The sequence below is a fragment of the Hyla sarda genome, chromosome 4 (genome assembly GCF_029499605.1).
Source record: "Hyla sarda isolate aHylSar1 chromosome 4, aHylSar1.hap1, whole genome shotgun sequence".
Taxonomy (NCBI): Eukaryota; Metazoa; Chordata; class Amphibia; order Anura; family Hylidae; genus Hyla; species Hyla sarda.
The window spans coordinates 327723590-327740187 of NC_079192.1; the positions used below are offsets into that span (position 1 = coordinate 327723590).

Below are 16598 nucleotides of genomic sequence, written 5' to 3' on the forward strand. Positions count from 1 at the left end.
AAAACATATTTTACGGCAGGGTTTCCAAAATGGAGCCTCCAGCTGTTGCAAAACAACAACTCCCAGCATTTCTGGACAGCCACTGACTGTCCAGGCATGCTAGGAGTTTAGCAACAGCTGGAGGCACCCTGTTTGGGAATCACTGGCGAATACCCCTATGCAATCCCTAATTGAGTCCTCAAATGCGCATGGCGCTCTCTCAATTTGGAGCCCTGTCGTATTTCAAGGAAACAGTTTAGGGCCACATATGGGGTATTTCCGTACTCGGGAGACATTGCACTACAAATTTTGGGGGGGCTTTTTCTCCTTTTACCCCTTATGAAAAGGAAAACTTTGGGCTACGCCAGCCTGTTAGTGTAAAAAAATTAAAAATTGTACACTAACATGCTGGTGTTGCCCCATACCTCCAAAATTTGTAACACAATTTCTCCTGAGTACGGAAATAGCCCATATGTGGGCGTAAAATGCTCTGCGGGTGCAAAACAAGGCTCAGGAGTGAGAGCGCACCATGTACATTTGAGGCCTAAATTGGTGATTTGCACAGGGGTGGCTGATTTTACAGCGGTTCTGACATAAATTCAAAAACATAAATACCCACATGTGACCCCATTTTGGAAACTACACTCCTCACGGAACGTGACAAGGGGTATAGTGAGCCTTAACACCCCACATGTGTTTGCCAAATTTTCATTAAATTTGGATGGGAAAATGAAGAAAAAATGTTTTCACTAAAATGCTGGTGGTACCCAAAATTTTTCATTTTCACAATGGAAAATAGGAAAAAAGCCCCCCAAAATTTGTAACCCCATTTCTTCTGAGTAAGAAAATACCCCATATGTGGATGTAAAGTTCTCTGCGGGCGAACTACAAAGCTCAGAAGAGAAGGAACGCCATTGGGATTTTGAAGAGAAAATTTGTCAGGAATTGAAGGCCACGTGTGTTTACAAAGCCCCCATAATGCCAGAACAATAGACTCCCCACATGTGACTCCATTTTGGAAACTGCACCCCTCATGTAATGTATTAAGGGGTGCAGTGAGCATTTGCGCCCCACAGGTGTCTGACAGATTTTTGGAACAGTGGTCCTTGAAAATGAAAAATTTAATTTTTCATTTGCACAGCCCACTGTTCCAAAGATCTGTCCAACGCCAGTGGGGTGTAAATACTCACTGCACCCCTCATTAAATTCTGTGAGGGGTGTAATTTCCAAAATGGGGTCACATGTGGGGGGGTCCACTGTTCTGGCACCACGGGGGGGGGGGCTTTGTAAACGCACATGGCCCCTGACTACCATTCCAAACAAATTCTCTTTCCAAAAGCTCAATGGCGCTCCTTCTCTTCTGAGCATTGTAGTTCGCCCGCAGAGCATTTTACGTCCTAACATCGGGTATTTCCATACTCAGAAGAGATGGGGTTACAAATTTTGGGGGGCCTTTTCTCCCATTACCCTTTGTAAAAATGGTAAATTTGGGGAAAAAACTGCACTTTAGTGAATTTTTTTTTTTCATTTACACATCCGATTTTAACGAAAAGTCATCAAACACCTGTGGGGTTTTAAGGCTAACTGTACCCCTTGTTACGTGCCTTGAGGGGTGTAGTTTCCAAAATGGTATGCCATGTGGGGTTTTCTGCTGTTCTGTCACCATAGGGGCTTTCTAAATGTGACATGCCCCCCAAAAACCATTTCAGCAAAATTCACTTTCCAAAATCCCATTGTCGCTCCTTCCCTTCTGAGCCCTCTACTGCGCCCGCCGAACACTTGACATACACATATGAGGTATTTCCTTCTCGAGAGAAGTTGGGTTACATATTTTGGTGGGCTTTTTCTCCTATTACCACTTGTAAAAATTCAAAAACTGGGTCTACAAGAACATGCGAGTGTAAAAAATGAAGATTTAGAATTTTCTCCTTCACTTTGCTGCTATTCCTGTGAAACACCTAAAGGGTTAAAGGGGTTATCCAGCATAAGGTGATTTTTAGTACGTACCTGGCAGACAGTAACGGACATGCTTAGGAAGGATCTGCGCTTGTCTTGGGCTAAATGGCTATGCTGTGAGATTACCAGAACAGTGTGGCTAGCTTTCTGTGAACTTGTATTTCCTGTTTTCAGTTTTCTCGTTTGCCTACAAATCCCATGATACCATTTTCCTCCTTCCCACACATCAGCTACCCCACCCAGTGAAACATAAATGAGCTGCAGACCTGTGGTTTTCTGTTGCATTACTTGCAGATTGCTCTCTCCACCCATTGAAGCAGACAGGCTCCCTGTCATCATCTGACTAGTCAGTCAGGTCTCGACCGCATTGCAAGCTGGGAAAAATCTGAGACAGCAGTCATTTTGTATGCTAGTAAAAATAAATATTGGGATGAAAATCACAGAAGAATTGTGAGAAAACCATCACACACAGGTACAGACACTATATTATAAACTACACTAACTTTACAGCCCCTGTAGCATAGTCAAATAAAAAAAAATCCTGGAATACCCCTTTAACACACTTACTGAATGTCATTTTGAATACTTTGAGGGGTGCAGTTTTTATAATTGGGTCATTTATGGGGTATTTCTAATATGAAGGCCCCTCAAATCCACTTCAAAACTGAACTGAAAATTTTGAAATGTTTGAACATTTTGTAGACAATTGCTGCTGAACTTTGAAGCCCTCTGATGTCTTCCAAAAGTAAAAACATTTAAACTTTATGATGCAAATATAAAGTAGACCTATTGTATTTGTGAATCAATGTATAATTTATTTGGAATGTCTATTTTCTTACAAGCAGAGAGCTTCAAAGTTAGAAAAATGCAAAATTTTCAAATTTTTCCATCAAATTTGGGAATTTTTCACCAAGAAATTATGTAAGTATCAACGAAAATTTACCATGAACATAAAGTAGAATATGTCACGAAAAAACTGTCTCGGAATCAAATTTATAAGTAAAAGCATCCCAGGGTTATTAAATGCTTAAAGTGACAGTTAGAGATGAGCGAACTTACAGTAAATTCGATTCGTCACAAACTTCTCGGCTCGGCAGTTGATGACTTATCCTGCGTAAATTAGTTCAGCTTTCAGGTGCTCCCGTGGGCTGGAAAAGGTGGATACAGTCCTAGGAGAATCTTTCCTAGGAATGTATCCACCTTTTCCAGCCCACCGGAGCACCGGAAAGCTTAACTAATTTATGCAGGATAAGTCATCAACTGCCGAGCCGAGAAGTTTGTGACGAATCGAATTTACTGTAAGTTCGCTCATCTCTAGTGTCCTCCCTCCACTTACCTAGTTTAAATACTCCACCCCTTCAAGGATTCTCTCCCCCCTTCATGATTAGAATCCCCTACACTATTAGTTGGACTGCCTACCTGCATTACCATCCCTCACACTATTATTGGACTGTTCCCCTGGCTGTTAGGGAGACCAGTATCCACTAGGGTTGTCACTTCTTATACTGAGGCTCTCGCATAATCAATCACCCATCTTGGCAATTTTGCTTGGGAGCTCAGAACCAGAAGTGGCCTTTTTCCTTGCACCCTTTTCAGTCCCTCTTACTACAATAACCCAGCTCCTTGCTTGTCCCTTCTGACTCATTTCTCCATGATAACATCCGTTATTGTCCGTTTTTAATTTAAAAATTTTATTTTTTTATTTTTGACGAGATAAGAACGGGAGGGGTCTAGATGGCCGTGTGAACGCAGCCTTAGTCTGGACACTTCCTCACTGGACCTCTCTTTCCACATACAGGATGTCTTGTATGCTGACATTTTCCCACTGCTCCCCCCTCTACTCATACAGGATGTTTTGTACTGTAATGCTTTCTGAGAGGGCTTCCTCTCTTCACAGACTCTCCCTACACTTCCTTCTACATTAGCCCATCCATCATTTTACATCCCAGTATCTTGGCACTATGGTGGAGATTTATTAAAACATGTGCAGAGTTAAAGTGAAGTGGATTGCCCATAGCATCCATTCAGATTGCTTCTTTCATTTTTCAGAGGCCTTTTTAAAAATAAATGAAGTAATCTGAGCAACTTGTCCACTTTCCTCTGAACAGGTTTTGATACATCTCCCTATATATCCCCATTGCACCCCTCTGTCCTCATAAATGACAGTCCCGGCACTTTTCCATAGAAACCTTTTTTCATATAAAATCTGGAGTTCAGGCTGTTTAGCTCAGAGAGCATTGCTGAGGTGGTATACAACTGTATCTGCTTCTACATGTGGGAAACTAGAGTTAAAAAAAAAACAACTACATTGATCTGTGTTTTCTGCGCTCCATTGATAAAGCCCGGTCCAACCAGGCTCTATCAATGACAGAGCCATGGTCCCTATGGAAGCAGAGGTAAGCCCTCTGGCTACCTCTACAATGGATCTGTAAGTCCTCCGGCTACCCCATGCAATCACTGTCTGTCAGGCCCTGCTTGCCAAAACAGGGCTAAATGTCATAGAAATTCACCTGCCCGGCACCCGGAACTGCATGTCTCGGGCGTCGGGCGATAGGATTTCCACATCCCTGGTCCAGGAAAAAACAAACATACCTAAAGTGGACCTGACAACAGGAAAACAGAGGTGTAAATCCACAGTACACTACAGACTATCATTTTACAGTGCAACATTTTTAGTAGGATTTGTCAAAATTGCTGTAAATGTGTGCAATCTTAAATCAAGGATGACATGTCAAAGTGCATAGTGCGTGCAGTGTCGTCTATGCAATGTAAGTATCCAGACAAAGGATATAGGTACATAGACATGAAAATGCAGAGTGCAATGTTTTGGTCAATTATATGACATTTTTTAAGCAAGGTAAATGGGGGGAGGGGGGGTCTAGATTTTGTCCTCCCCTTGAAAAAGGTGAATTGACTAGAACATCACAGGTATGCCCAGAATCGTGATGACTAGCCATAGCTCTACACCCATGACTACACCAATGTTTTTCTGCTGAAAGGTCCGCTTTGAACAATAAACTCAATCAACTTATCAATGTTTTCACCGTAAATCTGGTGTTAAAAAAAAAAAAAAAAAAAAAAAAAGTTGAACATTTTTGTGCAAAAGGAAAAATTTTTTGGCCAAATAAATGATTGCTCAAAAATTTGCGTAAATATTTCACCAAATCCTACACAAAAGCATTGATATCCCCCCTATATATTTATCTCTGTGGTCACTGCCATGATGATGCTCCCCCTTTCCCCTATCATGGCAGCAGGATGCCAGCTGATTGCCTACTGTCTGCCAAGTACGAAGCCTGTGAGTCCTGCCTCAAATTAAAGCCCATAGACTTCTATGGGATTCCGAACTCCTATTCACACCTCTGAATTTCTGCACGGATTCCACACCAATTCCGCAAGTGGAAATTCAGAAGTGTGAATGGGAGTGTGGAACCCCATAGAAGTCTATGGACTTTAATTTGAGGTGCAATTCCACAGGTGGAAATTCCGCTGTGTGAATAGACCTTTATACTGTACTGCAGTATAGTATGACAGGTGAAAAGGCAAAGGTATTAAAATAACTTGTTTTTCAATAGAGAAAGTGTAAACATTTTTTATCGTCCCTTTCTCTTTAAAGCCCTTTATCAATACAAAAAAACAAAACTATGGATAAAAGGTATTGTCACATTCATAACACCTAATACTATAAAACAATAATTTTGTTCCTGCAGAAAATAATAGGATTCAGATCAGGGCTCATAGAAGTCCTCTTCAGAGTAGTCCAATATTTTGCTCTTAGCCATTCTTGGGTTTTAGGTCATTATCCTGTTGGAGGACGATGACCTGCAAGTAAAACCAAGCTTCCTGACACTGGGCAGAATGCCTTCATAGCCTTGAGATTTTATTGTACCCTATGCCAGATGCAGCAAACCAGACCTAAAACATAACCGAGCCTCCCCCATACTGTACAGTAGGTACAGTGTTCATCATTTAGAGGGGTACGCCACATAGTCTTTTGATAATTATTTCACATTATTCTAGGCGTATTTTAGCCATCTACTTAATTTCAGTCTTGGTCATATTTTAGTCAGCCAAAATGTAAAAATGTGCTCAGATTTTAGTTGATAAAATCCCTAGCAGATTTTAGAGGAATAACATTGAGTTTGTGAACTAGTTAAAGAGTACCTGTCATATCCCACAAAACTACTGTCAGAAAAAAATCCAGTATAAAATGACCAATATTCCCTCCGTACAGTGACCATGTAGAGGTAGATACCAGCTGTCACAGAATGTGCAGAAAGTATACGTCATTACAGTTTCATCTAGTGACTCACAGGTGATGTCTTCATTGTTACATTTTCTTTTCCTTCTCCATCTGGCCCAAGGCATCTTGAAGACTTCTCTTGGCTACAAATCTTCTCCACGGAATCTGCCAGATCAGCCAGACAAACATGTTAGGCTATGTTTACACGGCAATGTCCACGTGGAAAATCTCCGTGCTGACATTGGGGGAGATTCATCCAAACCTGTCCAGAGTTGACCAGTTGCCCATAGCAACCAATCAGATTGCTTCTTTCATTTTTAAAAAGGTCTCTGATTGGTTGCTATGGGCAACTGGCCAACTTTTACTCAGCGCAGGTCTTGACGAATTTCCCCATTGCCCCTAAATGCAGAGCACAAACATAACATACTGGTGCTAGGACTGCTTGGAAATGTGCTGTCCCATAGACCGTAATGCATTCTGTGTGCTTCTGGCGTGGAAATTCTGCTATGTGAACAGCGCAACAGAATCCCATTGAAATCAATGCTGTGGAATCTCTGTGCAGACTGTGAACATAGCCTTAGGCTCCTCACTTCACACAATCCTACCTCTGTACACACCACATGTGCATTATCCCACACAATAATAGTGCCCACTTTGTGCCACCATATAGTAGTTAAGCCCAATTATATGTACAGTTAGGCCCCCACATTGTAGTTAAATCCCCCTGTCCAGTCACACTGTCACTTTAGAGTAATTGTGACTCCCACACCGTCCCTATATATGAGTTAATGCCGAGACTTGTAGTGCTGATTTACAGGAAATGCTGAGATTGTGGTGCTGACTGACAGGAAATGCTGAGATTGTGGTGCTGACTGACAGGGAATGCTGAGATTGTGGTGCTGACTGACAGGAAATGCTGAGATTGTGGTGCTGACTGACAGGAAATGCTGAGATTGTAGTGCTGACTGACAGGGAATGCTGAGATTGTAGTGCTGACTGACAGGGAATGCTGAGATTGTGGTGCTGACTGACAGGAAATGCTGAGATTGTAGTGCTGACTGACAGGGAATGCTGAGATTGTGGTGCTGACTGACAGGAAATGCTGAGATTGTGGTGCTGACTGACAGGAAATGCTGAGATTGTGGTGCTGACTGACAGGAAATGCTGAGATTGTGGTGCTGACTGACAGGGAATGCTGAGATTGTGGTGCTGACTGACAGGGAATGCTGAGATTGTAGTGCTGACTGACAGGGGATGCTGAGATTGTAGTGCTGACTGACAGGGAATGCTGAGATTGTAGTGCTGACTGACAGGGGATGCTGAGATTGTAGTGCTGACTGACAGGGAATGCTGAGATTGTAGTGCTGACTGACAGGGAATGCTGAGATTGTAGTGCTGACTGACAGGGAATGCTGAGATCGTAGTGCTGACTGACAGGAAATGCTGAGATCGTAGTGCTGACTGACAGGAAATGCTGAGATCGTAATGCTGACTGACAGGAAATGCTGAGATCGTAGTGCTGACTGACAGGAAATGCTGAGATCGTAGTGCTGACTGACAGGGAATGCTGAGATCGTAGTGCTGACTGACAGGGAATGCTGAGATCATAATGCTGACTGACAGGAAATGCTGAGATCGTAGTGCTGACTGACAGGAAATGCTGAGATCGTAGTGCTGACTGACAGGAAATGCTGAGATTGTGGTGCTGACTGACAGGGAATGCTGAGATTGTGGTGCTGACTGACAGGAAATGCTGAGATTGTAGTGCTGACTGACAGGAAATGCTGAGATTGTGGTGCTGACTGACAGGGAATGCTGAGATTGTAGTGCTGACTGACAGGAAATGCTGAGATTGTGGTGCTGACTGACAGGAAATGCTGAGATTGTGGTGCTGACTGACAGGGAATGCTGAGATTGTAGTGCTGACTGACAGGAAATGCTGAGATTGTGGTGCTGACTGACAGGGAATGCTGAGATTGTAATGCTGGCTGACAGGAAATGCTGAGATGTCTTCTTTGGCATTGTTCACTTTACTTTTCCTTCTCCATTTTGGCCCCAGCCCAAACAATCCAACCTCTATAGAAACTACAAATGTGCATTGTCCCACACAATAATAGTGCCCACTTTATGTCCCATACACAGGAAGAGATTTATCAAAACCTGTATAGAGGAAGAGTGGTGCAGTTGCACATAACAACCAGATCAGATCAGATCACTTTTTTCAATTTAAAAAATAAAAGAAGCCACCAGGTTGCTATGGACAACTGAGCCACTCTTTCTCTACAAAGGTCTTTTAAATCTCCCCCACTGCCTATATACAAATTATGTCCTCCACACTGTCCCTAAATGCTGACAATTGTAATGCTGAATGACAGGAAATGCTGAGATTTGTAGTGCTGACAGAGGTCCCATTTTGAGTGTTTACCCTAATAGTTATTGGTCCTCATTTACTAAGAGTGAAGTGTAGTTTTGTTTGTGGGTTTTTGTTACCGACAGATAATTTGTCATGGTATTTACTAATATTGCACTTTTCCCTACATGTTGCTTTTTGTACAACTGCTCTGATCTAGGTTTTCCTGAGCTAAAATCCACCACATTTTATGTGGAAACCTTAGTAAATTTGTGGGTTTCTTTCTAAAATGTAGTTTTTTTTGGAGAGACACCACCCTATCCCTGATGACCGTGTCCCTTTGTAGGGTTTTCTGAGCAAAGTGGAGAGTTAGTAGGGTTTTTTGGATTTTTTTGTTGCAAATTCTGTCGCATGAAACATGCGATGCAAAAAGCCCTACAAAACCTACTCGGAAAAGCCTTAGTAAATGAGGCCTAATATGTTGTTTCTTATCAGAAATCCCAAAGCTTGAGAACCACATATAAAGATAACAGCTTGTATTTAACCACATTTAGATATTAAAAGACTATTAAACAATAAAGTGGAGTTAAAACACTGTTAATGTATTAACCAATGATCAGAGCAGAGCTTATTGTGTAATGTGATGGTCCAGTGACAGTAAATGACCCTCATCCCGCAGGCAAATATCTGTGTGCACTGCTCCTATGGTTCTCACCCTGTGCCCATGTTTAGTAATTTTGTGCCATCCATGATGTAATTTGTGTACAATTGCATCTGCATCTGGTGTGGCAGAATAATGTTTTACAACCCATGCAAAAAATGTCATCTGTGCAAAGGGCCATGGATTTTCGCACCAATAATAAGATTCAGTACCATTGGGTGGCATCAGGAATGGCTTACAAAATATAAGAAAAGCCTTTCCTGACCTCTTTGGATAGTATCTCATCCTGATGGAAAGAAGGATCAGCTTGTTGTTCCCCAGAAATAACACTGCACTTGTCCATAGGCTGTGACTGGTATTGTAGCTCATCCACCATTACCGCATTACCATACGCTGCCTATGAACTGAAGTGGCACTTTTTATGGGGGGGTGGGGGACACATCCTTTTTTCCATTCCAGGACAGTCTGTGGTCGCAGCCCCCAGCATTCATGTCTATGGGAGGGGGCGTGACAGCTGTGCCTGCAGCCGTCATGTCCCCTCCCATAGACATGAATGCTGGGGGTGTGACATCACTCCGAAGCCGATGTGCCAGGACTGAAATCAAGGGGGGGGTCCCAGCGGCCAGAAGATTTCTAGGCCGGAGAATCCCTTTATAGGGGTACTTCGGTGGAAAACAATTATTTTAAAATTCACTGGTGGCAGAAAGTTACATAGATTTGTAGAGTACTTCTATTAAAAAATTCTTATCAGCTGCTGTATGCTCCAAAGGAAGTTCTTTTCTTTTTAAATTTCTTTTCTGTCGGACCACAGTGCTCTCTGCTGACATCGCTGTCTGTGTCAGGAACTGTCCGGAGCAGGAGAGGTTTATTATGGGGATTTGTTCCCGCTTTGGACAGTTCCTGACATGGACAGAGGTGTCAGCAGAGAGCACTGTGGTCAGAAAGTAATTCAAAAAGGAAAGAACTTCCTGTGAAGCATACAGCAGCTGATAAGTACTGGAAGGATTAAGATATTTATAATAAATCATTTACAAATCTGTTTAACTTTCTGGCACCAGTTGATTTAAAAAAAAAATTGTTTTCCCGTGTAGTACCCATTTAAGTTTCCTGCTTTATTTGTTCACATATTAAGGACATCTCACCTTTATTGAGGCTAGGTGTGTCCCAGAATCCAGCATGTAAAATCCCCTCTGCCTTCAGCCTACCACTGATTTGCATGTGGTATTTAGGTAATTTTGATCAGTATTTTCAATTAAAACCAGGAGTGAGTCTACAGGTCAAATTGCGTATATTTACGTACCATAATTTACGGTGCTATTCCGTCCTAGAAGCATTGCTGCTATTGGAGTATTCATGCACATGCATTGTTTTGAGCCCTTTAAAGGAGTTATGTGGCTTTAATGTAGCACATCATTGTAGCACATCCGCTTCGTATTCCACCTTCGTTTTTCACCCGGCAGAGAATACACTTCAGATCATTCAGCTAAGAGCAGACACACAGGGCAATTCTACTGCAGCGCTGTCTGTGTGTGCAGTAGAGTTTGGAGGTGGATCCCAGTCATGTCAGCACTCTGGACCCACCTCCACACCTTACTGCACACACTGGCAGTGCTGTGGTGGCGTAGCCCTGTGTGTCAGCTCTTAGCAGAATCCGCAGCGTAAAATATGCTGCAGATGTGCTGTGAGTGACCCTTAAACTTTAAAAAGAAGTCAACACATCAGAATGACCCTCAGCTAGTTGCTGGCTGCAACAATGTCCCACCTTGAGCCAAGGTCTTCTTCCTAGTGCTGGGACCCAATATGTCACACTGCCGCTCAGCCTATTGCTAGCCAATCTGACATGTTGACCCCCATCAACAAGGAAGAGGACCGCATCGGAGCTTGGGGAAGCAATACCGGAGGGGTAGTGGCGGTAGGCAACTCATTTTTCCAGTTTTCATATATATATATATTTTTTTAAGTTCTATATCTTTTTTCTCCGATCCAGCATGACTAGTGTATGGCAATTCTGATTACTGTATTAATATGAGCAAGAAGGATTGAGGCAAATCTGCTTCTACGTTAACCTATCCGGTGCAGGGGACCTTGCTGTATGCATAAATACAATTAATGCTGTTTTACCATGTACTTATTCCCTTTTTTTTTATATAGACTATTGGAGCAGCATTTGTTGCCAAAACTATCAATGTTGGAGGCCGGAATGTGACACTAGGGATCTGGGTAAGTAGTGCTGGGAGCATCCCATCATCAAAAGAGTGAAGTTTAAAGGAGTACTCTGGTGCAGAGTATTCCTGCTCCGTCCTGCCCGGGCTGCAAAATAAATGAAAATGAACCATCTCTCACCTCCCTGGGTTCCCGCGGAGCGCCACTACAGCTGATCGGTCCTCCGGTCAATCCTCTTCATACTTCCGGGTGTAACGAAGCGTCACATGGCGCTCAGCCTATCGCTGGCAGCCGCGATGTTCTGCCTCGGCCCATAATAGGCCCGATCGGAGGACCGATCAGCTGTAGTGGAGCTCCGCGGGAACCCAGGGAGGTAAGAGATGGTTTATTTTCATTTATTTTGCAGCCCGGGCAGGACGGAGCAGGAATACTCTGCACTAGAGTACTCCTTTTAAAGGAGAAGAATCATGGATAATAACTTTTCCCCTCCATACATCTCTATGGGAGAGCCGGAGACAGCCGAACAACTCTCTCTTAGAGATATATGGAGGAGGCATGTAGATCGCTACTCTGTGTGGGGATTGGAAAACCCCATTTCTGGGGAGAGCAGGAGGCCCATGCAGGAGATTGCGGGGGTCCCAGCGGTCGCCCCAAACCCCACAATCTAAAACTTATCCCCTATACTTTGGATACGGTATAAGTTTTTATGCATGATGCATCTCCTTTATATTAGTATGGATTGTATTAAGGATAACTTCTAGCAGAAACCCATCTTTCTGTCCCTGCACCCCCTCTTTCCCATCGCTATGGCATTTTTCTTTGTATATTGTGCTCACTGCTCTGCAGCTCAGCCTCCTGTCTGCTTCTGATCACACCTCTTGCCTTCCCCTTCATCTCCGCACAGTATCACATTGGTAGTTGGAGCTAGTACAGTCTGTGCCAGCAGAGAGGACCATGTCATTTCCTCCTCTATGTTCTCCTATACCAGACAAGTAATAGGGGTTTCCATCCCCACAGTGAAATTCTTCTGTGGAACAGTCCATGGAATTTCGTCATGCAGGAAGTTCTGGTCTCTGTATGTGTTACTCATAGGTGCCAAATGCCCCAGTGTTACATTTATTGATTAAAGCAGCAAGAAAAGAAAAGAAGACTGACAGATGGGATTGTTTAAGAGAACATGTAGGAAACTATAGTTTTAACTGGATTTTCTATTGAATAAGCAGTTTCCTGATCTGTATCTACTACTTAGATGTACAACAGTTTTCAGTAATAGAGAATTCCGATTGTCCACGGTTGGCAAGCAGCCTGTGAATGTAGAGGTTACCACAGCTTTCTCACTTCTCTGTATTTTTAACATGCATCCGTTCCTAAATAAAGGCCGCTACGAAGAATCTGAATTGCTCATGGCTACCCAGTTCACATGGCCGGATCTTCTGTGAGTTTACCACATTGGAAAATCTGCAGATTACATTGACTTCTGTTGGGGTCTGCTGCAGATTTTCTGCAACTCAAACCTGCAGTGGGAGACTCTCAGAAGATCCAGCTGTGTGAACATAGCTTTTAAGGTTTGTTTTGTATATTCTGTGGATTTCATGTCACAGATTTTATGCTGCAGACTATTTATAATGATTTACACGACATAACATCCACACATGCTGTGGATCTGCTGCAAATTGAATGCAACTGTTCTGCAGCTGACTTTAAATACAATGTGGGGAATTTATCCAGGGAGATATAGGTGAACAATTTTTTTACACCTTTGTGTGATGGTAGGTGTGTAAGTGCACCAAACATTGAATTGTTGCATGGCATGTGATAAATATGGTGCTAGTACACATTTTCTTTTAAAAATTACACTTCCGTACACAACTTTGTATAGGAGGACCTTTGCAACTTTTTAAAGGGGTTATCCAGGACTAGAAAAACAGCTGATTTCCTTAAAAAAAAAAAAACGCTCCTGTCTGTCTCCAGGATGGGTGTGGTTCTGCAGCTCAGTTCCATTGAAGTGAATGGAGCCAAGTTGTAATACCACACCCAACCTGGGGACAGACAGGGACCTGTTTTTGAAAGAAAATAGCTTTGTTTTTCTATCCCTGGATAACCCCTTTAAACCGCTGCACCAAAATGTGTACATTTTTACAAATGTTGTCCACAGCCAGTTTTGGAAGCCAGGTCTGGGTTGGTGTAGGTTTGTGGCAAATTGCAGATGATATATTCATGACCACTGCAGAAAGTTAACCAGACTATGGCAAAAATATCCAAGCAGCAGAACGTAAAAAGAATGGAGCACTCACCGGGTCTTTTAACCAACGAAGAACTTCTTTATTTCAACCAAGCCAGGTTAGCGTTCTCGTAGAAGTGCAGGCGGGCGGACAGGAACAAGGGGGGTGGGGGAGTGGGACGGGCAACGGTCCGTATGGTGAGCACCGAAACGGTCAGTCAGCCGAAGGAGTCATAGTATTACACCCCTTGTCATTATCACAGTGCCGGATAGCCTCTGCATTGGATGTCCAGACTATGGCAAAGCTACACAACTTTATAAAAAGCATCTAAAGCAAAAGACCCAATAATAAGGCTCTAAACATCAACTGCAACAACAACACCACAAAAACAATGATAAATTCTCCCCTTTAATTAGAGTTGGTTAAGAAAGTAATGAATATTTACTTTGGGCATTAAAGAAACATTGTGTGGTTTGGATTTTTAAGAGATACGTTTTTCATATAATAGTTTACATAGCTTATGTTGACATTTCTTTCCTTTTTCCAGGATACCGCAGGCTCAGAACGTTATGAAGCTATGAGTCGCATTTATTATCGGGGAGCTAAAGCGGCCATTGTCTGCTATGGTAAAAAGATTATCATTTATTACCTGTTATTTATACCATGGATATGTTCTGTACTGGGCAGAAAATATTAACTCATTAGGGTGTGTCTCAACTCCATGAAGAAGAGTGTGGCTTTTCTCTGTCTTGTAGGAGCATTCATATGTGTCTGAGAGTAGTGTGACCTCATGTGGAACCATCTGTAGAGAGAAGCCAAAGAACATTTTCTATACAAATTTAACTAAAATCAATGAGACAAACGATACACAGGTGTCAGACGCTTTTAACCTCTTTCTGTCGAAGTAATTTAAAGTTCTAATATTATAATCCGTGTCAGGTGCTGGTTACATGCTGTCTCTGATGGCACTGTGGAGGTGATGCCATCAGAAGGATCGGGTTGTCACACTAATCAGCCACTTCTGTATTGTGACAGGGAACTGAAATAATCACTAAAGCCCACGACTGCTTATTTTGAGTTCTAGAATACAGAAGCCACTGCTTTTACATTTGAGCAATTGCTAGGGAACCCTGTGATGTCTCTATCAAATTAACAAGAATACAAAAAACCTGTTGCCTGAAGAACACTTAACCTCTTAAGGACGCAGGGAGTACCTGCACGCCCTGCGCCCGGTATTTAAAACAGGGTCACGCCGTGACCCTGCATCATACCGGGTCGGTATCTGCGGCTTTTGATAGCCGGGACCCTGGGCTAATAGCGTGCGGCACGATCATTGTGCCAGCGTTATTAACCCTTTTTAGACACGGCGATCAAAGTTGATCCCCGCATCTAAAACGAAAGTAAAAGTTTCCCAGCAGCTCAGTCGGGCTGATCGGGACTATCGCGATAAAATCGCTATGTCCCTATCAGCTAGGACACGAGCGGAGGTCCCCTTACCTTGCTCCATTGCGTCAGATTGGCATTTGATTGCTCTAAGCCTGAGCTACAGGCTTGAGCAATCAACCCCCTATAACGCTGATCCATGCAAAGCTATGGCTTTGCAGGGATCAGTGCACACACTGATCTTTTACAGTGTTATAGCTACATATGGGAGCTATAACACTGCAAAAAAAAAAAAAAAGTGAAAAAAAAGTTAATAAAGGTCCGAATAAAAGTTTGAATCACCCCCCTTTTCCCATAAAAAAAAAATCTGTGTAAATAAAAATTCGAAAATGTCCAAACTATAAAAATATATCATTAATTAAACTGCACGGTCAATGGCGTACGTGCAAAAAAATTCCAAAGTCCAAAATTGCGTATTTTTGATCATGAAAAAATTTATCAAAAGCGATCAAAAAGTCCAATCAATACAAAAATGGTGCCGATAAAAACTTCAGAATGACAAAATCAAACCTATATAAGTAGGGTATCATTTTAACCGTATGGACCTACAGAATAAAGATAAGGTGGGGACTTCCGGTTCCGGCGCTGCCATGAGAGGACGTGGCTGAACGAGCTCCCGCTCCTCCTGACACAGACCACCTCTCTCTACTGGCCAAACCCTGCTGCCCGGGACCCCCTCGCACCCCGGACATCTCACCTAGCTCCACGGGTGATTGTATGGAGCGGTACCTGCTCCGTAGCCGCACGGATTCCCCCGCACGCACGAACAGTCGCCCGGCCTCCTCTCAGAGCGCTGTCGCAGCGCCACGTGGAACGGTTGCTGTGCAAGGAGAGGCGCAGCGGCGTCTCTCACTCTTCACATATAAGCCGCGGCAGGCACCGGATTGAACTGACTGAGACTCTGGGCATTGACCACTATTGCAGGGTGGAGAGGGCACACAGACTGGGCCCGGACCTAGGGAGTCGAGGGGGTGCAGTGCGTTCCTCACAAAGCGGACAATCTAACAGACCGAGACAGGTCATCTTCAAACTCCTAGACTACAATGATCAATAGTCCATCTTACGGGCGTATAGGAGATGGTCAGCACCAATTATAAGGGATTGCCAGATACTCATTTTCGAGGACTTTTCTGCACCAGCGGCACAGAGACGAAGGGCCTTTAGTGGCATTTGCTCTGAACTATTTGCTCGCAAGATGAAATTTCAATTGCAATTTCCCGCTTCCTTGCGCATTTTTCACAGTGATGGCACTTCTTCTGTATTTCATAATCCCACAGCTGCAGCAGCGGCTCTGAACAGCCCAGCAGGTGCCCACAGCCAAAAAGGGGCCCAAGGACCCCTGAAGGACTCTTCCTTACCTAGGGGGTCATGCCGCCAGAACTCCCAACACGACGACTACTAATTCTGTTTCCTACCCAGTGGTCCCTGACCAGTAGCGACTTAGGAGGAGTTGAGGTCCGCTTCCTTGGGAGCGTCTTCGACGCTATGACACTTTAATAACCTCTTGGTCTTCAGTATTGATTTCAGTTTCGCCCAGGACTTGGGATTTGCCTTGCAGTTGTGCCTCCGCGAAGGGAGATT

General features: G+C 43.3%; 1 protein-coding gene across 4 annotated transcripts in view; it reads left to right on the forward strand.

The window, feature by feature from the left end:
* The window catches only part of RAB24 (RAB24, member RAS oncogene family), a 48118-nt gene that overhangs the window by 8728 nt on the left and 22792 nt on the right, over positions 1 to 16598 (forward strand). For all 4 annotated transcript variants that reach the window (XM_056575033.1, XM_056575031.1, XM_056575032.1 and 1 more), the window contains 2 exons: positions 11341 to 11409; positions 14122 to 14200. In XM_056575033.1, the coding sequence (XP_056431008.1) occupies positions 11341 to 11409; positions 14122 to 14200 (148 nt within the window). The remainder of the gene's footprint in view (positions 1 to 11340; positions 11410 to 14121; positions 14201 to 16598) is intronic.